We start from the raw sequence: 21,762 nt of genomic DNA, 5'->3' as shown, positions 1-21,762 counted from the left end.
CGCGCAGACTCAGCGGCCATAGCTCACGGGGCCAGCCGCTCCACGGCATGTGGGATTCTCCCAGACCGGGGCACGAACCCATGTCCCCTGCATCGGCAGGCGGACTCCCAACCACTGCGCCACCAGGGAAGCCCCCTACCACCACTTTTTAAGGTCTGTAAATCCTCTCTCTAGGCCGTGTTTACCTGTTTCACTGCTCATCAGTGCCTTCAAGAAGAAAAATCAAATCCATCCAGTACAAAAGTTGATTCAGTTACTTAACTGGATTATGAACTTTGGTAGGGCAGGAAGCGTGAAATCTTTGTATCCTTTGGCTCCTCTGCGTATACTACCTAATTACTATTATTGACACTTAAGTGACATGGTTTTCTAAACTTTTAAAAAAATGGAAGTTCTGTTTCTGTAACATATATCAAATTTGGAGCAGAAAATTTATAGTGTGATTTGTTGGTTGTCATATGTACAGTAATGTTCAATTACTGTTTTATTTACTCACATAGGAAATGCAGTATTTTCTATTAAGCCTCATAGCATTGAAGCAGTTAATGCATGCTTGCTTTTGATTGTAAAAATGCTTGTATCTTAACTGGTAGTTTAAATTAAAATATTTTTCAGTGGCTGGGAATTGTTATTAGATTTGAATTTGCCTTAAGAGTTGGTTGGATAAAGTAAAAAACATTTTTAAATAGGTGATGCTGTTAAAATATTTCAAATATATGAAACTTCCCCAGGATATATGGACTTAAAAAACATCAATATTAATGTTTTTTTCCCATTAGGTACCTGCATTGTGGCGTACTGGCGATACGGTTCATGGCTTGGGGCAATCAGTTGTCCAATCTGTAGACAAACGGTAATGTTTGTGCCCAGAAAACATCATTTATACTAGCTCATTTTGTAAATTTTTATAGTTTCTGTATCTAACTCTTGAATTATTTTTATGTTTTTAGCATAACTTCATTTATCCCAAGCTTCTCTGATGTTTCTCCATTATTTTTTTTAATGTCTTTAAGACACCTGAAAAAAAAAGGGAATTCCCTTTGATATCCCTTCAGTCATAGTGAAAAACAGCTGGTACATGAACCCTTCCCCAAATCCTAATAAGTCTTTGTTGTAACACCAGCAAGGGAAAAACTGAACTGGCCATCAGGCTTAAGCAAATATGCCCTGCATAGACTTCTTCTGAAAAAAATAGTTTTTCAGTTGTACTTTCTTTTTAACCTGCCCATCTGTGGTGAAGGTCCAGACAGCTTTAAGTGACGAACAATGCCTTTGAAAAATGTCCCTTGTGGAGCCGTGGCCACATCGCATCACCCAGAGCAGATTAGCCTGTTACATCAGTACAGATCTGCCTCCGAGGGACGCAGTGAGGTTTTACGCACGTGTGTCGGAGACTGAAGTATCAGTACGCTACCAAACGGCTCAATTTCTTCGACAAACTGGAGAAACAAAATTTTGTTTCATTTGAAAAATCTGAGAAACTGATATTTGTAGTTTTTAAGTTAATAAATATAGCCAAATGGGATGTTCTATTCACTTTTCAGAATTTCCTTTATATTTATATTATTCTTTTCATTTCAAATATATGCCTGATAATGACTCATGATCAGGTACACAGACAGCCTCTCCTTGGGAAGTCTTCCAGTGCAAACGGACGTCCCGACCAAGATGGAGAGCTTCCAAGTCAGGATGCTGAATTGAGTGCACGCATTTACTTTTGCTCCCTCTGGCAACCCCACCGAAACAGGAAAGGCGTAAACCCACAGGGACCACAAAGTAGAATAAGATTAGAGAAGGCACAACAGTTGTTCAAAAATTCTTTGTAAAATATAACAGACGTACAGAAAAGCACACAAAATAAAGAGGTACAGCTCGCTGACTTGTCACAAAGCAACACCTGAGTAGCCACCACTCAGGTGAAGAAACAGAAACTGGCCACAGCCCCAGAAGCCTCCTTGGGACCCCTTCCAAATCTCCCCCACTTCCTTCCTCCCTCTCCTAGAGGTAGCTACTATTTGACTGTTATGATAAGCATTTCCTTGATTTTCTTTACAGTTTTATTACCTTAGCATGCTCCTCTAAGATGACTGTTCAGTTTTGCCTAATTTGGGGACTGTATATAAATAAAACCATATGGTGTGCACTGTTAAACACATACACACATACACAGAAATGCACACACGTGTGTGTACCTTTCAGCCATTGTTCTAGCTTATCCACTTCCCCCATTGCTGCCTTTTTTGGTGGGAGAGAGGAAGGTTCAAGGCTTTCTCTTCTTTCCTTCTTGCTTCTATCGACACATCCCCCGATCCTGCCTCTTTCACACTTTTCACCACATGGTTAGGAGGAAGATCATTTTTTTGTACCACCTCTCCGGCTGATTTGATGTGTGACACAAGGCCGTTGGCCCTGAAGCTTATTTACCAGTGCCACCTCTCATCTTTAGCTCTCTGCCAGCAACGCGGAGACCAGGCCGAAGGTCTTGCCCTAAAGAATTAGTTCCACCACCTGCCCCTCTTTCTGGCACTACCTGTGGCTTTTCATAGGGCATATGCGCATTAGCAGGTGGTATCCTTTGGACCACAGGTAAATTGGCTAGAGGCGAAAAAGGTGGAGATAAACTTGTGGGTTCCCTAACTGCAGTGCGTTCCCACTGCAGTTCATCTACCTGCCCCACCGCCTGCTTCACTGGGAACAGTGTGCAGGCTGCTGTCTGTGGCTGGAACATGGTCACCACGTCTCCCCTGGGCGCACACACTGACACGCCAGCGGTCCTACCATGCCCCTAGGGTGACTGCAAGTGTCAAGCTTTCTGGACACCCCAGACAGAGGAAGTCCTTCCTCTCCAGCATCACTATAATGCCTACCCCAGTGCCTTATGACGGGCTGTTGAACACGTCTCCCTCCCCTTCTATCCTGGGGATTGTGATCACCAAGGCGCAAGGCCACGTTGTCCTTTTTTTGTACGCCTAGCACTTAGTGCAGTGCCTGGCCCGTGTACGTGGTCAGTTAATATTTAGTGAAAGAATTCATCTTTATTAACAAAGTTGTGAAGAGGTGGCTGTACCTGCTGTTCCTACCACCTGCTGCTCTTAGGCAGTCCCGTGTTTGGGAAGCACCTGAGCCGTGGGGTCCTGGTTTTACAGCTGAGCTGAGGGTCAAAACAACAGCAAGATGATTTAAACCCAAATCTATCACGGCTCCTTCCCATATCTATCTCTTTGTACAGTGGCCATTTCTATAGGAGGTGTTATATTTTAAAATATACTTGTTTTTCGAGGTACTGTCATCTTCATATTACCCAAGTGTAGTCCAGGAACATTTGTGTATCCTCCTTAGCTCTGCCATGGAGGAATCAGTGTTAAATGTATTATGTTATATCACAGTATGAAGAATTACCTTTTTTGATTGTAGTAGAGATGGGTGCTTGAGAGCTGGTTCCTGCAATAACTTCATCTCTGTGTCATGCTGGTAGCATTCAAAGATAATTCGGGGCTTCCCTGGTGGCGCAGTGGTTGAGAGTCCGCCTGCCGATGCAGGGGACACGGGTTCATGCTCCGGTCCGGGAAGATCCCACGTGCCGCGGAGCGGCTGGGCCCGTGAGCCATGGCCGCTGAGCCTGCGCGTCTGGAGCCTGTGCTCCGCAACGGAAGAGGCCACAGCGGTGAGAGGCCCGCGTACCGCAAAAAAAAAAAAAAAAAAAAAAAAAAAAAAAAAAATATATATATATATATATATATATATATAATTCAGATACCAGAGAGGATAAGGAATCATGATTTTAATCAAAAAAGAAAGCCCTAATTTTCTTCTCTCAAAGTGATATGTCAATTTGCTCCTGAATATTTTCTCATCATTCTTATATCCTCAAATGTCTGTTAGCCCAAACAGAGAACTACTAACTTGATCCCTGGTGTGGATTGAAAAGTACTTAAACCAGTGCCCATTTTATTTTACAGGAGTTCAAATAACATTTTGAATGGATCTTATTGTAAGGAAATAGTAGCTGACTTTTCTCCCCTGTGTTGCCTTTGTTAAAAGAAATGAGCGAAATCTAAATTCAGCTTTTCTCATTCTATTGAATAATAATACAAAATGAAAAAAAATTAATGCTGCAGAAAGGTGTAACAATTCTTTTTTCTGTAAATCTACAGGTAACTTTACTGCTAACAGTATTTGGTGAAAATGACCAGTCTCAGGATGCTGTATCATTGCATCAAGATATTAATGATTATAACCGGAGATTCTCAGGGCAGCCCAGATCTGTAAGTAATGTTGTAGCGGGTGCAAAGTTAAGAGTGTGATGATACTTCTCCTTTGTAAAGTGAGATTTACCAACAAATAGTCAATGTGAAAAATCTGTGTGTGTTACGTAAAGTCTACTTTTCATTGTTGCTGTCATTCACTGAGTTACAGTTTTCCCAAGGACTACAGTTTTCTATCTTTTAAAAAAATGGCATTATAAAACTCTTTATGAAAGTGATACCAGCAAAAAAAAGCAATAGAAAAAAATTGGAGGGAAAGGTAAAATTATTGACTCCTACGTGATTCTACAATAGGGTTTGTCTTACGGGAAACTTACAACTGAGAACTTCTGGAGGGAGATTTACCATCGTGTTTTACTCTATTTTACCCTCTGGCCCCATTTGGATTTGTTCCCTTAAGTAACCCTAAGTGTTGGGGCTTTTGTATGTCAGGTATTCAGAAGCATTCTATTTTTAAAGAGCACATTAATTCTACAGTTGCCCCTCCTCCCCAAAAAGGCATTTGATAGATTAAAAACCCACACTTTACTGACTCATCCCAGTTTTCTCACATTTTAACAAAGAATTCTAGAAGCGTATGACTAAATATGTACTTGAAAACCCAGAGCACACTCGGTACAGATTCGTACTGGAAGCCCAGACTGTGCTCCACGCTCTAGGCTCTGACGTCCACTTGCTCAGCGTACCTCCCACTGGCGCGTTCCTGGCGTCTCGGACACGAGGTATAATGTGCACAACCCTGACCCGACCCCTCCTGACCTCAGCGTTACTCAGCTCAGTGCTGACGTCCTCTTCTCCCTCGTTCCCCTTCTCTGATCCGTAAAGAAGTCCTAACGTGTCTCTTCTCTTTCTGGGCATGCTATCATTTCTGCCTCATAACAAGTCCTGTGTCTGTAGCCGTCAGACTAGGCCAGGCCACCACCATCTCTTGCTTAGGACAACTGCAGTGACCTCTTCACTCGGACCTTTTCCTCTGCACAGCAGCCCGAGTCATATTTTGAAAACATAAGTAAGACCACGATGCTCTTGTGTTTTGAAACTTCTGAATTTCTGGACTAATGTCCCCACTCCTGGCTTTGGCTTTCAAGGCCCTGCATGGCCTGGTCCCCCCTCCCCTCCCTCGGGATGCGGCTCTCAGAACACACTCCAGGCCTCCCCACCTTCGAGCCTCCCCACCTTCGTGCCTCACTCGTGCCATTTCCTCTGCTCGGAATGCTTGTCCCGCTGCTCGCCTCCGGGCTGACTTCCTCTTCCTTCAGGTCGGCCCTAGTATATCTTCCTCGGAGAGGCTGTCCCCGATCAACCAGGGCACTCTCTGTCATTGCCCTCTGACCTTGTTCATTACCGTTCTCTCGGGAGACGGAAAGCTCCATGAGGGTGAGGACCGTGTATATTTAGTCACTACTGTGGTCTCAGTGTCTGGAATCCAGTAGGCCTTAATGTTTGTAGAATTTATGGTTATCCTTAAGATAGAAATGATACTCCTCCTCCCAGCCAAGAATATAAGCTGTTAAAATGCTTCTGTATTACACAACTGCGTAGACTTGTGCTCCCTTGTACATGCTGTTCCTCACTCTGGGACGTCAGGTACATTTAAAGGCATACAGTTTCGCCTGCTGTGGATGGTGACAGGCAAAACTTTTAGTGACAAGAAAAGCTTGACCTGGTCCCTGTTGCCCCCCGTGGTTCTTTGGGAGCCTCTTCTGCCATTTCTGATCCGGCAGTTTTCTTATGTATCCTCCAGGGGCATCTTAGGACGATTCTTTGAAAATCAGTGTTTCAAATTCAAGAACTACCACTGAACTTAAAAAATCATTTTAAGATGTTCATTCGTATTTTAAGGTGTGAAGCATACCATTGCTCGGTTATTTTGTGTGCGTCAGGTATATACTTAATGAATAAGAAAGCTTGGTATGTGATGAAATTACACTATAATAAAGACATTTAGCTCAACTTTGATATTCTACCCCAGAGTTAGAGTCAGATTGTGATTAGTACACAAACATTTCTTAATAACCCATTCCATATTTCTTGTCTAACCACTATAGATTTTGTATAAACACCACATGAGAACTGAACAAAACAGCCCTGATACAGAACAGTATTCAAAAGACATACTGGCTGGTCATTAGAATATCTTAAGTAATTTACCATAGCCCTTGTGAAAGCTGTATAGCTGTTTTGCTTTAAGTATTAGTTTCTTCCACAGAGAACAGAAAATCAGCATGAGGAGTGATTCTAAAAAGACCATTTTTGTTCTTTTGTGATCAGTTTTCCAAAAGGAGTTACAAGATTTTCTTTGTCTGGTGGGGTTTTTAAAACCATTTTCTCATTGCTTGCTCAGTTCTCCCCATTTTCATCTCCATCTCCCTCTCAACTTATTCAGCATTTGTTGGACAAAATACATACTTAAGAGTTGGATTTGTGATATTTATACAGATTGTTAAAAACAGCTGAACTGTGGGCACTGGAATGACCACAGGAAGTGACTTACTTCCTCTGGCCAGTTTCTCTTGCATCCCCCAACCCCTGAGAAGTAAGACCTCAAAGAAGTTAGGTTGAGGAGTCGTCATGGTGCCTCATGACTACATGCGGCCTTATGGTCATGCAGTCGGCTAAGAGCTATGCCGAGGAAGTGAGAAGTTTCCAGTCAGAGAAGAAACTGACTTGCTCAAGGTCATACAAATAGATACTGGTACCTTTTTTTAAAAAAAACAACTTTATTTAGATGTAATTTACATGCCATATAGTACCCCTGTTTAAAGTATACAATTCAGTGGGTTTTAGTATATTTACAAAGTAAATATAATCTAATTATTAGTCTGTATATATTCAGAAACCATAATCATTTCCAGAAAGGGTAGGGCCTGGCATTCCAAAAATCTTTGTGGCAATTAATAATTCACTTAGGGCTTCCCTGGTGGCGCAGTGGTTGAGAGTCCGCCTGCCGATGCAGGGGACACGGGTTCGTGCCCCGGTCCAGGAGGATCCCACATGCCGCGGAGCGGCTGGGCCCGTGAGCCATGGCCGCTGAGCCTGCGCGTCCGGAGCCTGTGCTCCGCAACGGGAGGGGCCACAGCGGTGACAGGCCCGCGTACCGCAAAAAAAAACCAACCAAACAAAAAAATTCACTTAAACTCAGGCTAAGCAGAATAAACATCCTAACAAGGAAATCAGTTTCACTGCTATTCTTAGATGGTCAAAGACATCAAAGTTGATGTGTCTGTATATACTTATATATTCTATATATGTATATACTTATATATTATCTGGCAATTTATCAAGGTCTTTTATAACAATATCTCTTCTAGTTCTTAATAGTCCTTGTGGCACATCCTCAGTTAGTTGTTGACTTATCTCTAGTAGGTTAAACAACTTTCCCCAAGGTCACTTGGCTAATAAGTGGTCTGTCCAACTTTAAAGCTGAGACTTGAGCTCAAGCCTCAGCCTAGTTCAGTACACTGGGTTCTTTGTGGGTTTATTTTACTAACTCAAATTAGAAATAACTTGAGTTTTGTATTACTATATCCTGTGCTTAAAATTTGTTGATATTTTAGTTCCTTTTCAGTTATCTGCAATAAGGCCTATTTTATAAGAACCTAGTCATCAAAGAACTATTTTCAAATAAAATGTGTAACGAGAAAATATGGTGTTCAGTGAATACGTGAAACTCCTTCATTCATGTTAACTGAGTTTGTCTGCACGTTGTAAGAAAATGATATTATTTTTAAGTCTAACACACTAGATACCAAATCACCGTATTTGTTCTTCCCCCACCAGATTATGGAAAGAATTATGGACCTACCCACTTTACTGAGGCATGCATTCAGGGAGGTGTTTTCCGTCGGAGGCCTTTTCTGGATGTTCCGTATCAGGATAATACTTTGTTTAATGGGGGCTTTTTTCTATCTCATATCGCCTCTAGATTTTGTGCCTGAAGCCCTGTTTGGAATTCTAGGCTTTCTCGATGATTTCTTTGTCGTCTTTTTGTTGCTCATCTATATCTCTATTATGTACCGAGAAGTAGTAACACAGAGACTCAACAGATGAGAGAATGAGTGCACTAAAATATTTGAGCCAATGTGTAAAATCAAACAAAAGGACCATGACAGTTTAAAGCATTTGAATATTATCTTACAAGTTTAAAACCACCGTATGACGAACATTTGATTGTCATTTGGCAAATGCCTAGCAATATATGACTGGAATTTTTACATGTTGCAGGTTCCAATAGTAAGGTTAGAATTATAGTGATTTACAACTGTATCTTCATTCTGTGTTGTCTATCAAGTTGTGGAAAAAATATGGAATTATATAAAATGGGATGCTTCTATATCTTCTCCCCCACCAAGCTATTCAGGTTAACTGGATGTATAGTAAGGTGTTGTCAAAGGTACAGTTTATCCAATTCCTCCTTCTCGGTGAGTACCTACGTGATAATATATTGCTGTGAGACTCACCTAAGTATTTTGGTTACAATAAAATATTGTACAATATTGGGGAAAAGTCAGTGTTTCTTTGAGTAGCTAGGTTTTGTTCATTTGGAGCAGTTCTGCTTTTCCATTCTGATAGAATTCTTTGCTACCAGCTGAAGGGGAAAAAAGGAACTTGAACTTTGTTAATTTGATTTCATATTCTGGTTTACAGAACACTTTCTTAAGCGATAGGGAGCTTTTGTTTCAGGAACCTGGGTGATGCTGCAGACACATGGCAGTTTGGTACGTTCCTGAGGAAGCTGGTTCTCCGTAGCTGTGAACATCAAAGCCCTGAGGAGGGCACTAGGAACACCATTTAAATCTGACAAGAGAAATTACTGGTGAGCTATAGCAACAGAATGTACAGATTTGGTTTGTTTTCTCTAGTCAGAACACTTTTGTAATACTGTCCCTAGATGACAGAATATAGCCCAGATTCATCAGGCCTTGTGCAGAATGAGATGACTCAGCAGGAACGTTATCTTGGTTTTTGGATGACTACAGCCTAAGCACTTAACGCTCTCTTATGCAGTTTTCTGTTTGAGAAGAATCAAAACCGCAAGTATTACGAAATCTTAACTCCCTCAGCTGGCACTGCCCTCGAGTGACCTGGACAGCAGGGTAGTCACTGATCCCCAGGGCTCAGGCAGTGTCAGCTCTGTGCCTGGCAGCCACTGCTAGTCCTCCTGTCCACTCATGTATCAGTGAGCCTCACTGTCACAGTCTTCCAGGTGAATCAGAGGCCATCAACTGATGAGATGCTGAATGACACATCAGCAGTGTCTTGTAATTTGGGCGTAAGACAAAGCTGCTGCTTGTCACAGAGAAAAACAAAATCCTTAAGTATAGCACGTTGTAATTAAAGCAATTTCTTGCATACTGTTCATTTAATCCTCAAGAGAGTTAGGTGAAGAAGGCAGGGCATTACCTTCCTTTTCATAGATGAAATCCCTGACGTAGATGAAAGGGTTTTTTTTTTGTCTGAAGCCATGCACAGATAAGTGACCGAACTGGTATTAGACTCCTAGGACTCCTACATGGGGAGAAACTGGGATCCTTTGGAAGACTTTTGGAACATACTGGGTGGAGTAGGACAGCTTGGGTTCTCCTAAGAGCAAAGGTCTAGAAAGATTACGTATCAAGACTCCACGAATCCTGATTCACCATGTCCAAATCAAAGTTCTTATAGGGTGGCACACTTCACAGGAAACTGTTTCAGCTGCAATCACTAACTTGAGAAGCTAATGAGTAGGAATTCGTTACACCACCATTTACCAGTCTCGAAACGCATTGCCTACCAATTACAAATTTGGTGTGGGGTTATGGCAAAGGCATTTTTGAAAGGATTTAATTTTCTGTGCATGTGTTCTGCTTCAAGTGTCACACTTAGTTACAATACTTTTATTGTAATATTTGGAATTCCTTCTAAGACTTTCCTGGTAGAGGCGTATTGTACCAACTTCTGTAACATACAAAAACACTGTATGAAGTCTTACTAAGTTGAAAAGGGAATATGCTGTCTTCACAGAATTTTAGATCTGTTTATTATGTCATCTTTATTGATCAGTGATAATAAATGTAGAAGGGATCCGAGAGTATTTAAAGCAAGTAGAGTCAATCAGTGTTTTAAATTTTTAAACATCATAGTAATACTTCTGTGATTCAGAGTTAGAGCATATAAATCAAAGCAACAGTTTGGATTCGTGTAAACAACAATATTGTAACTTTCAAAAAACAGATGGTCCAGCCCCAGGGGCAGATGATAACTCGGGCAGCTCTGTGGGGAGGGAGACGGAGGAAACAGCTGTTCTAACCATCCACTAGAACAGTGGTTCCAGCTACTGCAGTTCTCAGCACTGAAAGTGACACGGGAAGAAAGGACTGTGCTGGTCCCTGTGGCTGTGTGGATGCCTACCTCACAGAGCTGTTTCAGAGGACTGACAGTTTGGTTCAAACCTTGTGATTTAAGAGTTTGTCAAGCAGTGGCTCTTTTGAATAAATGCAACATATCTAAAATTAAAAAGTAGCTGTTATTGTCTGGTTTCTTTGACACTGTCTGCTTTAAAATTCGGAACTCCTGAAATAGCATTCAATACAATGGTTGCAATGGCTTTCTTTTTCACCTCATCATGTTCCTAATTAATTTTAAAATTTAAAACGTAGAAATGTTTTTGAGAAAAATTATTTAATGTGGGCAATCTATATTAATTCTGGACAATAAGGGTGAGATGGGAATCAGTACCCTTGCACCCTGATTCCTCACCCTTATTTCTTTTGAGTGTGTATTTTACTGAAACTGTATAGTTGATAAGTGAAATGTTCTTTTCTGAGTCTGAGGGATAGGAAAAGGGCACTCAGGTTTTAAGGCCCTAAGACTTAAAGAGTCTCCCAAGACCAGGTTAGTAGGCTTTAAGGGCTGCTGACAGGAGGCGATCCTGTCACAGAGATAAAGACAATCGTTGAGCTTTTGCTGTTCAGTCAGAACCAGACCATCTTCACGGCATCAGTATTTGTTTGAAGCATCGAGTTCCTGACTGCAAGCAAATCTCAGGTGTTATCAGTCACTGTCCCCTTCACCCACTGCCTCCTCTGACTTGTCCCATGTCCAGAACGGGGCATGAGGGGTGTACACACCCGTTAGACAACACTGAGCATGTCTGAGCACTGTCCTTTTTCTTCCAGACTAGTGGCCTTTTAAGGGGAATGTAGTATGTGACATAGGAGAGGGCTAAGGGCTAAATAAAGATGTTTTAAACTTCACTATATCTAACAGTTTAGATTTTAGTTTTAAAACACAAAATTTAAAAACAACTACTTAAAAATATCTAATAATTCAGATCAAAACACTCACCCTGCTAATCGGTCTTAGAGAAAACCTATAGTTAACATCTACATGGAAATTAATCTTTGTTTCACAAATCCTAGAATGTTAACAGCCGTAAGGGACCTTAGAAACTGACTAGTTTTTGTGTTTTCTCTGTGAAAATCTGATAAAACCTATGGATAGCTCCCCCAGAAAAATGCATATATATACACATATGTATAGTTTTGATTCATTTTCAGGGGATTCAAAGAGCTGACCATTCATGGATTCTAAATTAGGAATTCCTCAGTCCTACAGCCTAACCCTACAGATGAAGATAATGAGGCCCAGAGAGAATGAATGTGAGGGTATTTTAAAATAAAAACTGTTTATAGAAAAAGCAGCATAGTTGGATAGAAACTAAAATCTAAACTGTTAGAGATCAGTGAGTTTAAGGCATCTTTAGGCCTTAGCCTTCTCCAACATCAAAACAAGTGGTGTATTTTTCTTCAGTTTATCAAGCAAGAACACAAAGTGTACCCTTCTAGAAAAACTGAGACAAAACCTACCCTTTTAAGGTCAAGGGTTAAATTTTCCTTTTTCCCTAAAAAGTGTTCTATTAGTAAATGAATTAGCTCCCGGCCTCTTAAGACTCTGAAGAACATCAAACCTCTAACTATGCTTCAGTTCATCTGTATTTATTCCCTTTCCCTTAAATGGTCACATAAAGCTACGCATATATTCACTTTCGATATTTACTGAAGTGGTCAGATGAAGAGATCATAAGAGCATATAAACATCTCTCATTCTCCAAAAAAAAAAAATGGCAGTTTTGCCTATCTTGTGTGGCCCTTGTTTGCTTAATAAGCTATTTTATTAAAGTAGAACAAATACCATACGTCTTATAAAGGTCAGATGATGAATTATCATAAAGTGAACACACTGTTTAACCATCACTTTGGTCAAAAGATGCATTTACCACCATCCCGTAGGCCCCCCTTCATTGCCTCTCTCCCCAAAAGTAGCCTCTTCTGACTTTAGTTTTACCTACTTTTGTGTTTTTACTCTACAAAAAAACAGAATCATATAGTGTATTTCTTTTGTGTCTGACTTCTTCAACATTATGTTTGTTAAGAATCATCCAGGTTATGAGACTGCTTTATTTTAATTGCTGTATAGTATTCCACTGTATGACTGTACCACAACTTACTCGAGTAACTATTAATGGACGTTTGGGTTGCTTCCATCAACATTTTTAAAAAGCAGACAATCATCTTTGAAAAGTAAAAATGCTTCCTTGAAGTCACCCCTTGACAAGTAAGGAACAGGTATTTCAGCCTTAGGAAATGTTAAGAAATGGGCAAAGGAGAAGCCAATGATGGATGCAGGTTAGTTTAGAGGTAGTGAAAATTATTTTTCTATTAAGCAAATAAATTGATTTGCAGACCACACTGAAAATTTAGTTCGGGGGACTGTTTTTTACAAAGAAAAATACAACCTTCAGTTCAGTAATATGTATGTATTTTAATTACATTCAATTCACCTTACCAGTAAATTTACCATTTTGAAGTAAGGAAACACTAGAATAATAGTCAACAAATAATAAAAATGTTTATTTCATTTCCAAGTTACGGATAGCTAGAAGACAGAAGGGGAGGGGAGAACAGAACTTGGCTGAGGGAAATCCAACCAAACGACTGAAATGACCGGATCACAAGCCTCAAAAGGGCACCCTGGACTGGCTGGGGAGCTTCCACGCTTCTTTAGTAGCCTGCATTCCCAACCTCAGAACTATTTATACTTTCTTTCACGTCTGACATTCCTCAGTCCTACAGCCCCAAAGCTTCCGGAATCATTCCCACCCCTCCAAGGCCTCTATCCTGTTGGGGGACATAGTTCTTTTTTAAAAAAAAAAATTTTTTTTAAGGTCATCAGCATCTCAGTAAAAGGCACCACCGTCCATTTATCTTAAGTGCTCCAGCCAGAAACTCACGCTCAAATCACCCCGGTAGCTTGATCCTTTTCCTCCTCATTCTCATTTCCATCCATCAGCAAGCCCTAGTGCTTCTGACCCTTACACCGTCTCAGTCCAAAGCTGCCAACCTCTTGCTCGCCTGAAACAGCCCCTTAGTTGGTCGGCTCACTTTCGCTGTTGCCCTTTACTGATAAACTCTTCCTTTAACAGCCAGAATGACCTTTTCAAGATGTTTAAATGGCTGAGCGGCTTCCCACTGCGCTAACATCCAGACCAACAACTTGCTGCTCTTCAGCCTCACTTCATGCCCTCCTTCCCCGGCTCATGGGCTCGACCACACAGCCTCCATTCAGCTCCCAGAAAAGACACAACTCCTTCCTGCCTCAGGGTCGTAGCACACACTCCTTGGGCCAGGAACGCTCTCCCCAGCCTGCCCACCTTCCTTCTTTACACCGCTACATGTTTTTCCCTTCCTCTGGTTCTCAGATTCAACGGCCCCCTTCTCAGACAGTAGGCAGTGACCTCTCCTCCGCCCTCATTCACCCTTCCAGCGTTCTAACGTATTCGGGCATCTTCGCACAGTGCGATTCTCTTTATATTGTTTATTGTCCGCCTTCCCCTCAGTAGAACATAAGCGCTATGAAGACGGGGGCTATACTAGTCTTGCTCACTTCATCACGAGCCACGAGATTACCGGCACCCACGGAAGAGGCAAAACCTCCCTCCGACTGAAAGGCGCGTCAGCTGTTGGCGATTCCCGACGCAGCACCTGGGGACGCCTAACTGAGATCGCTACAGCAGCCAACAGCCTCGGCCCGTCGGCTGCGTTCGGGCGTCCGCCTTCGCTGCTAGGCGCCGGGGCCTGGGCTCCTCAGAGCCTCGCGATACCTGAGAGGCAGGTAAGGCGATGGAGGCCAGCGGGCTGGGAGAGGAGGAGTCCACCTAGTTCTAGGAATCACCCCATCTGTGGCCGCGCTTTCAGAGAAACGAGCGCAACTGCCCAACGTCCTCAGGTTTACACCTGCCCTGCTTTAGCCCAGCGGACCCAACGGACCGTCTAGCTCTCCACCCTACACCGTTCGGGATAATCCAGCGAAGAACCGTGGAGGCGGAACCGGCCCTGGGCTTCCGCCCACTCCCCCTTCCCTCCCCCCAGGCTGTTCGTTCTTCCTTCCGGAAGCTCGGAGGCCCCGCCCACTTGCGCAACGCCGAGCCCGCCGCGCGACACGCCGAGCCTCAGCCAATGGCCTGCGTCCCAGGGAACGTTACCTCTGACCTTAGGGCTAATCAGAGACAGTAGGACGAACTCCTCGCGAGAGGTGAGGTTGAAGCTGCCTCCGCCATTTTGGAGATGGGAGACGGGCGATGGCTGTGGTCCTTCTGCTAATGCAAACAACAAAACGAGCACATGAATCACTCCGAATGAGGCTCTCATCACTCTAACTGCTGACCAAAGCTACAGAAGCAGCGAGGGTGTCAAAGCCGAGCGTGGCCACATCGATAGCAGCCTTAACTGCCTGCTGGGGCGGCAGAAGTTAAGTAACTGAGGACCGGAAGGATGGTGCAGTCCTGTTCCGCCTACGGCTGCAAGAACCGATACGACAAGGATAAGCCCGTTTCTTTCCACAAGTAAGTACTCTGCACGCCTCGTGGGCCCGGCCCTTAGTGGGGCCGGGGGCGCGCGGCCGTGCTCGGGGGCGGAGCCAGGCGCGTGTCCGCGCGAGACCTGTAAGAGGGGCGGGGAGAGGGGCGGAGCTAGGGGCGGGGCGCCATCGGGCGCTCCGGGCCTGGAGCGGTGGGCTCGTCCCCGGAGTAGCCGCCGGCGCCCAGCCCGGGTGGCGCGTGTTTGGCGCGCGCCGCCGCGCCGGCTTGTCTTCGCGCTTAGGTTCGCGCGCCGCTCGGGGTGGCAGGTACGGGGCCCACGGGCGATGCCTGGAGCCCCGGCGGTTCGTGAGGTCTCCAGACCCGGCGGCAGCTGGGTTTCATCACCCGGGTCAAGGAGTAGGCAGGTGGTAATGAGTCTTTAGAAGGGAGGCTGAAGCAGCAGCAGCGACGGAGAAGGCCCGCGTTTCCCTCCCTGCTGGAGGGGGCGTGGGGCGGTCCAGCGTCGCAGCCGTTAGGACTGACTTAGCCAGGCGTCCGGGAGGATGTTTTGGACCCAGTTTCTAGGATCCCACGCTCAAGGACCAGTGAGTTTCCCAGAAAGGTTCAGATACTGCCAAGATGAAGAGCTGTGTTTCGCGCACAGCGGCACCGTGGGCAGTAGCAGGGTATCGTGCGTGGGGAAGAGCAGCCTCGGAGGGAACGCGGCCCACCGCCCTCGGGGCTGCTTCATCCGGGAGGTGCCGCAGCCGGAGTCCTAGGAGGGACGGTTTTCTCTTGAGAAGAAAACCGCAGAACGGAATCGTAGTGATTGATCGTCCGATGTCTGCACGGTGCCATTTTCATTCTGCCAAATTCAGTGTTCACAGGTTTTACTACGTTAAGAAAATGTGGCCGTAACTTACGACTATAAGTGGATAATAGCTAAAGAAATGAGAGTTAATGGTAAATCATACAAATTATTTATAGCTAAGTAATTACAAAAGCAAAAGCAAATATTCAGTTTGGGGGTGGGGGCCTTTTATCTTTAACAGGGAATGTGGGTGTATTTTATAGGTTTGATAGAATATGAGAGGAACAAAAATAAGAGTGTCTAAAGCAAAGAGAGAGCTTTTTTTCTTAAGATTTTAATTAAAAAATTTTTTTTATTTTTGGCCGCGTTGGGGCTTTGTTGCTGCGCACGGGCTTTCTCTAGTTGCAGCGAGCGGGTGCTGCTCTTCGTTGCCATGCGTGGACTCCTCACTGCGGTGGCTTCTCTTGTTGCGGAGCCTGGCGTGGGGGCTCAGTAGTTGTGGCACACAGGCTCAGTAGTTGTGGCTCACGGGCTTAGTTGCTCCGCGGCATGTGGGATCTTCCCGGACCAGGGCTCGAACCCGTGTCCCCCTCATTGGCAGGCGGATTCTTCTTATCCACTGCGCCACCAAGCAAGTCCCTTTAAAGACATCTTGAGAGTGTTGATGTTTCCCCTTCCGAGAAGGGGATAGAACACTTAACACTTCCAGGATTCGGTTCAGTATGTCCTAATATTACCTCTTGATTTATTAGAATTTCTGAAGGCTGATGAGTTGACCTCCAGGACTTCCAAAGTGAAGGAGCAGGTCTGGAGATGGTGATGTGATCAAAGGCATTCAGTTCCCACCTCCCCATGTCTAATGATATGGCAGAGGGACTCTAAACATAGGGAAGACCCTTCACTGGCACTGCAGACGGGTTAAGGATGACATTCACACATCAGAAATACTGAGTTTCTGCTGGCTGTTAAATAGTCGATTTAATCGAAAGAGGGGCTAACCTGCCTCTAAGCCCTTATCTAAAAGAATAGTTTGGAGAAGTAAATGGGAAAGATCTTGACCTCAGAAAGAACCTGCACTGTAGTCCTTGAGTCTGGAGGCCCTGAGTGCTGAGTTTTACCAGTGATTGCTACCATGTTTGTACTTCTAGAGGCACTTCCAGCAGGAACATTCTAAGAGTCCTTTTCTCACTTTCTACCTGATGGCAGTGGGAACAGCTATGCTGGGCAAAGAAAAGGGACTGCCCCGACGGTGGGTTAGAGCTTCCTGATCACAGCAGAGTCAGGCTCAGGCGTACCTCACTTGGAAGAGGACCTGTGCAACACAGATTCAAAACACCCTTTTTTGGCTTCTTTCCAATCCCCCCAGCTCACCAAATCCTTGCCCTGGAAGAATAAAATCACAATAAGTTTAAGCTCTTCCTGGCTCCCTTTATCTGGGCCTAATGAACATATTTCCGTTGATTAAGAGGTAATTCGAAATGAATACTTTTCTTTATTTCTTTCTCACTATGATTTGACTAATTTGATTAATTCATACTTTTCAGACTGATTCTAAGAGAACCAAAAGCTTCTTTTTCTCAGTACGTAGTTATAAATGTGCAATTTTGTTTTACAATACACAGAAAATCACTGGTGAAAAAATAATTAATACAGATTCACTCTATAGCATGTATTTTTACCTGAAACTTTTAGTGTCTTCAGTATAAAAGTTAAGCATTAAAAACTGAGATAAACAGATAGTGGACCTATACGATTTACCCTTGTGTATTTAGATGTGTGTGGAATCCCTGTATCTGTTAGTGAAGGTTATTTACGGTATCGCTGCACATGGGCCTCGACCCCAGCCTCCCATCACTTCACTCTGCCACCTGCGTGCATCTATCCACATGGCTACCTTTTAATAAGAATATTTTTATATAATGTAAATTCTTAATCAGCGTGGCCTGTTTAGATTGTATATGTCGTTGTATCTGACATTCTTATAACTGCTATGTTATCAATCAGATTCCTGTAAGAAATATTGCTTTTTAAGAAGAACAAAGATACCATGCTGGGAGGGCTGACTTATATTCCACGTTAGTGGTGGTCACTTTAGTTATAGGATTTTAAAAGAAGTACATTTTTAAAAAATTTACTTGATTCAAGTCTAGTTGATTTATAATGTTGTGTTAGTTTCTCCTGTACAGCAAAGTGATTCAGTTATGCATATGTATACATTCTTTTTCGTATTCTTTTCCATTATGGTTTATCTCAGGATATTGCATATAATTTCCTGTGCTCTACAGTAGGACCTTCTTGTTTATCCATTCTCTATATAATAGTTCACATCTGCTAATCCCAAACTCCCACTCCATACCTCCCCCTCTCCCACTCTTGGCAACCACAAGTCTGTTTTCTATGTCAAAACAAGCACATTCTCAACAAACTAAGGTAATAAGGACACAACTAAACACTGTCAAAAAAAAAAAAAAGATTCACAGGGCTGGTGTTTTAATCAAATTCCTCCTTGGTGTGTTAACACCGATGTAAGCTAGTTCTTTTCTAACTGGGAAAGTCTGGGTGTGCCTTTTTTTTTAAATAAGGTTGGAAAACTGAATTATGTCGTCTTCTTAGGTTTCCTCTTACTCGACCCAGTCTTTGTAAAAAATGGGAGGCAGCCGTCAGAAGGAAGAACTTTAAGCCCACCAAGTACAGCAGCATTTGCTCAGAACACTTTACTCCGGACTGCTTTAAGAGGGAGTGCAACAACAAGTTACTGAAAGAGGACGCTGTCCCCACAATATTTCTTTGTACTGAACCACATGACAAGGTAATAAGTGTCTTAAAACGTTGGGTGGTTTTCTGTTTATAAAATTCATGTGTTCACTGTGGAAAATCCAGAGTAGCGTTAAGAAAATAAATGTTGCCTGGAAGCCATCACTTGTAAGTAACCACTGTTCACAGTGAGATACTTTTTAAAAATACAAAGTGCAGTTCATTAAAGTTAAATATCCTCACACTAAGAAATGCAATCTAGCTTCATAAGTTACTTTGAGATCACTCTGTAGTCCTACTTACATGTTGGTAAGTTTTGATTTTTCTTTGTCAGTGATAGTTCAGTTTCAAAGTATTTTTCCCCTCAGTTTTAAGTGCTTAGTATTTAATTAAATCTTAATAATCATTCTGTGTTTCTTGTATCCCATTTCTACTTCAGAAAGAAAAGTACGATTAAAACTTGAACTATTTTCTCATTTTAGAATGTTTCTATACCGAGGAGACAGAAATGAGTCTAGTATTCTTAAACTCCACAGATGAGTTCTTGTGAACTGTTTCGTCATGAAACTGAAACGTGCTCTGCATCTTTGTTTTAGAAGGAAGATCTTCCAGAGCCCCAAGAACAGCTTCCCCGCCCTCCTTCAACACCCCCCGTTTCCCAGGTTGATGCTGCTATCGGGTTACTCATGCCTCCTCTTCAGACCCCTGATAACCTCTCCGTGTTCTGTGACCACAACTACACTGTGGAGGACACCATGCACCAGAGGAAGAGGATTCACCAGCTCGAACAGCAAGTAGAGAAGCTCAGAAAGAAGCTCAAGACGGCACAGCAGCGGTGCAGAAGACAGGAGCGGCAGCTGGAGAAGCTAAAGGAGGTCGTGCACTTCCAGAAGGAGAAAGACGACGTCTCCGAGAGGGGTTATGTGATTCTACCAAATGACTATTTTGAAATAGTTGAAGTCCCAGCATGAAGAGTGAAGTTTGTGTTGGTGTGCAATGGGGCAATACCACCTACCCTCTTCTAGCCTGTAGAGGAGTTTCATTTGAAAACAATTACACTTGGTCACTTGTATAAAAACAATTCAGAATATTTTTTTAAAAGAATAAATTAGATATATACTGTAAAATTGTAAATGTTTTGTTTGTAATTTCAGGGTTTTTACATTTTAACAAAATATTTTAAAAGTTATAAACTAGCTTCATTGTAAGTTGGTTTCAAGATTGGGGATTTTTGTTTCTTAATTTGAGTATTTATAGAAATGATATGAAAATAAAAAGTAAAGAGAATGATAATAGTGCAGTAAGGATGATTTAAGTTTAAAGTTTAAAATTTTAAATGAACAGTTTATTGAGAGAACTTAATCACATTTTAAATCAGAAGCATGGAGTCACATTTTAAATCAGACGCATGGGACAATAACTTCTCAGAATATATATATTCTTATTCACATATTCTTATTTGTAAAGTCAGCAGATTCATTTATCTTTCTTAATCACTTATCAAAGATAAATTGGCAAGTCAATACTTAAAAAAAAAAGATTGGTTGTCTTTAGAGCAGAAAATGAGTCATTCCATACCTAATCAAAATGGTTAAAAGACTTTAGAGAATGGATTTTTAAAAAGTGGACCCTTCTTTTCCCCCCACTGTCTGGCATTATAGAATTAGAAGTGTGTCTCCACTGCAAGATACACTCTCCAGTAAGCAAAGTAGGCATTGCTATCAGTGAGGTAATGACCAATGACCAATGGGGGCTGATCCACGGCTTGCCTTTTTCTCTCACTGCCCCGAGCTAAGGGACATCCAGTCCCCAACTGTAGGTGTACCTGCATACAGATCTCTGCCAGATGTGTTGTGTGGGTAGAGTTTGACTTGCTCCATAAGGTGAAAATCTTGCACTTGACTAATTGGTTTTGGTCAAGGCTTCACATAAAAAACGATTTCTTCACTTTTACCACAAGTTAGAAATTACATCCCATTTACCTTAAGGAGTGATTTGCATTCAAAAGCATCCTAATAGGTAATGTTTATTTTACTTAGTGCCGAGACTCAAATACTGAGGTTTCTGTTCAAACTGTGAGTTGTGTCCTGACTTTGTGAGAAAGTTTACGTATATTTGAAATGAAAACAGTTCTGAGTAAACAAGTACTGCTGTAGGAATTACCTACTGAGATTTAGAGTAACTGCTCCAACTGTAATTATTTAATATTTCAAAGTGCTGCACAGACCTTTGAAGGCTGTATTAAAGATACTCAGCGGTGATGTCCAAGAGTGTCTTTTGTAGACCTGATTTTCAGTGTAATTCACTGCCATGCCAGTACTTTGATTCATGGAGATTCGATTTTTTATGAACCAGTATTTCAAAAATAGAAAATTATGATTACTTGAAATTATGTCATCTGATAACACTTAGAACTAACTCTAAGGAATCAGGAGTTTTTTCTAGTTATTCGTGAGTCTCATCACTGTTTTTAGAAGCCACAAAATCTCTAAGTAGTTTGTTTTTACATTTCATCTCTCTAACGATTCCTGGAGAATATGTGGGTAAATATTTTGCAAAGTGTATATCTTAAATCTAAATTGTCATCTACGTAAAAAAAATCTGTGTGTGTGTGTGTGTCCATGTTCTCAGAACCAAGAATCCAACATTGAGTTGTAAAAGAGATCATCATAATTACTTAGTGTCTTAGCATTATGATTTAACCTGAAGCTACTTTTTTTTCATGAGACATAAATCCCTATTTGGAGAGAACTGAGCAAGCAGCATGTATACCAACTGTTTGCATTTAAATCATTTATTATGTTTAACATGGGGAGTTTGAGGTACAGGCGCTTGTTTCTGAATTTGAAAGAAACATTTGTTGAAATGTTTTAAAAATTCATTTTGTTAAAATTCATTTTGTCTATTGTATCGTTTATGACATTGCCAAGAGAAGGAGAACATTTAGGCTAAAATAGGTCCTCTTCAATCATAGTGAAACTTAGTCTGAAACAGCAGGGACAAGGTCTCAGTCTGGAACAAGTTGGGAGGAGACCCTTGTGAGTTTCACCATAGTATGAAAGATGACATTTATTTTAAGCACCGATAGTGACATC

General features: G+C 42.3%; 2 protein-coding genes across 14 annotated transcripts in view; both read left to right on the top strand.

The window, feature by feature from the left end:
• The window catches only part of RNF170 (ring finger protein 170), a 30,031-nt gene extending 19,268 nt beyond the window's left edge, over positions 1–10,763 (top strand). For all 12 annotated transcript variants that reach the window (XM_060085811.1, XM_060085812.1, XM_060085802.1 and 9 more), the window contains 3 exons: positions 780–853; positions 4,155–4,265; positions 8,046–10,763. In XM_060085811.1, the coding sequence (XP_059941794.1) occupies positions 780–853; positions 4,155–4,265; positions 8,046–8,315 (455 nt within the window). In that variant the 3' untranslated portion in view covers positions 8,316–10,763. The remainder of the gene's footprint in view (positions 1–779; positions 854–4,154; positions 4,266–8,045) is intronic.
• A 4,063-nt stretch (positions 10,764–14,826) lies between these two features.
• Positions 14,827–19,806, top strand: THAP1 (THAP domain containing 1). Of its 2 annotated transcripts, none has more exons than XM_060085900.1 (3): positions 14,827–15,147; positions 18,527–18,722; positions 19,264–19,805. In XM_060085900.1, the coding sequence occupies exons 1-3, from the start codon at positions 15,077–15,079 to the stop codon at positions 19,636–19,638; spliced, it is 642 nt and encodes a 213-aa protein (XP_059941883.1). In that variant the 5' UTR covers positions 14,827–15,076; the 3' UTR covers positions 19,639–19,805. The 2 variants fall into 2 exon arrangements, with proteins under 2 accessions (XP_059941883.1, XP_059941884.1); XM_060085901.1 differs by lacking the exon at positions 14,827–15,147 and adding an exon at positions 17,062–17,381 and having other exon boundaries at positions 19,264–19,806.
• Positions 19,807–21,762: the final 1,956 nt, after the last annotated feature.

Source organism: Mesoplodon densirostris, chromosome 20, assembly GCF_025265405.1.
Source record: "Mesoplodon densirostris isolate mMesDen1 chromosome 20, mMesDen1 primary haplotype, whole genome shotgun sequence".
Lineage (NCBI taxonomy): Eukaryota > Metazoa > Chordata > Mammalia > Artiodactyla > Ziphiidae > Mesoplodon > Mesoplodon densirostris.
The sequence above is the reverse complement of the archived record's forward strand: the minus strand, read 5'-3'. Positions and strand labels throughout refer to the sequence as shown.

What these genes read in the sequence shown, in the direction of transcription:
- THAP1 (XM_060085900.1), top strand. Translation starts at nt 15,077, where the DNA reads ATGGTGCAGTCCTGTTCCGCCTACGGCTGCAAGAACCGATACGACAAG. An exon ending in AAGCCCGTTTCTTTCCACAA is followed by an intron (nt 15,148 to 18,526) that starts GTAAGTACTCTG and finishes TCGTCTTCTTAG; the next exon opens with GTTTCCTCTTACTCGACCCA. An exon ending in GTACTGAACCACATGACAAG is followed by an intron (nt 18,723 to 19,263) that starts GTAATAAGTGTC and finishes TCTTTGTTTTAG; the next exon opens with AAGGAAGATCTTCCAGAGCC.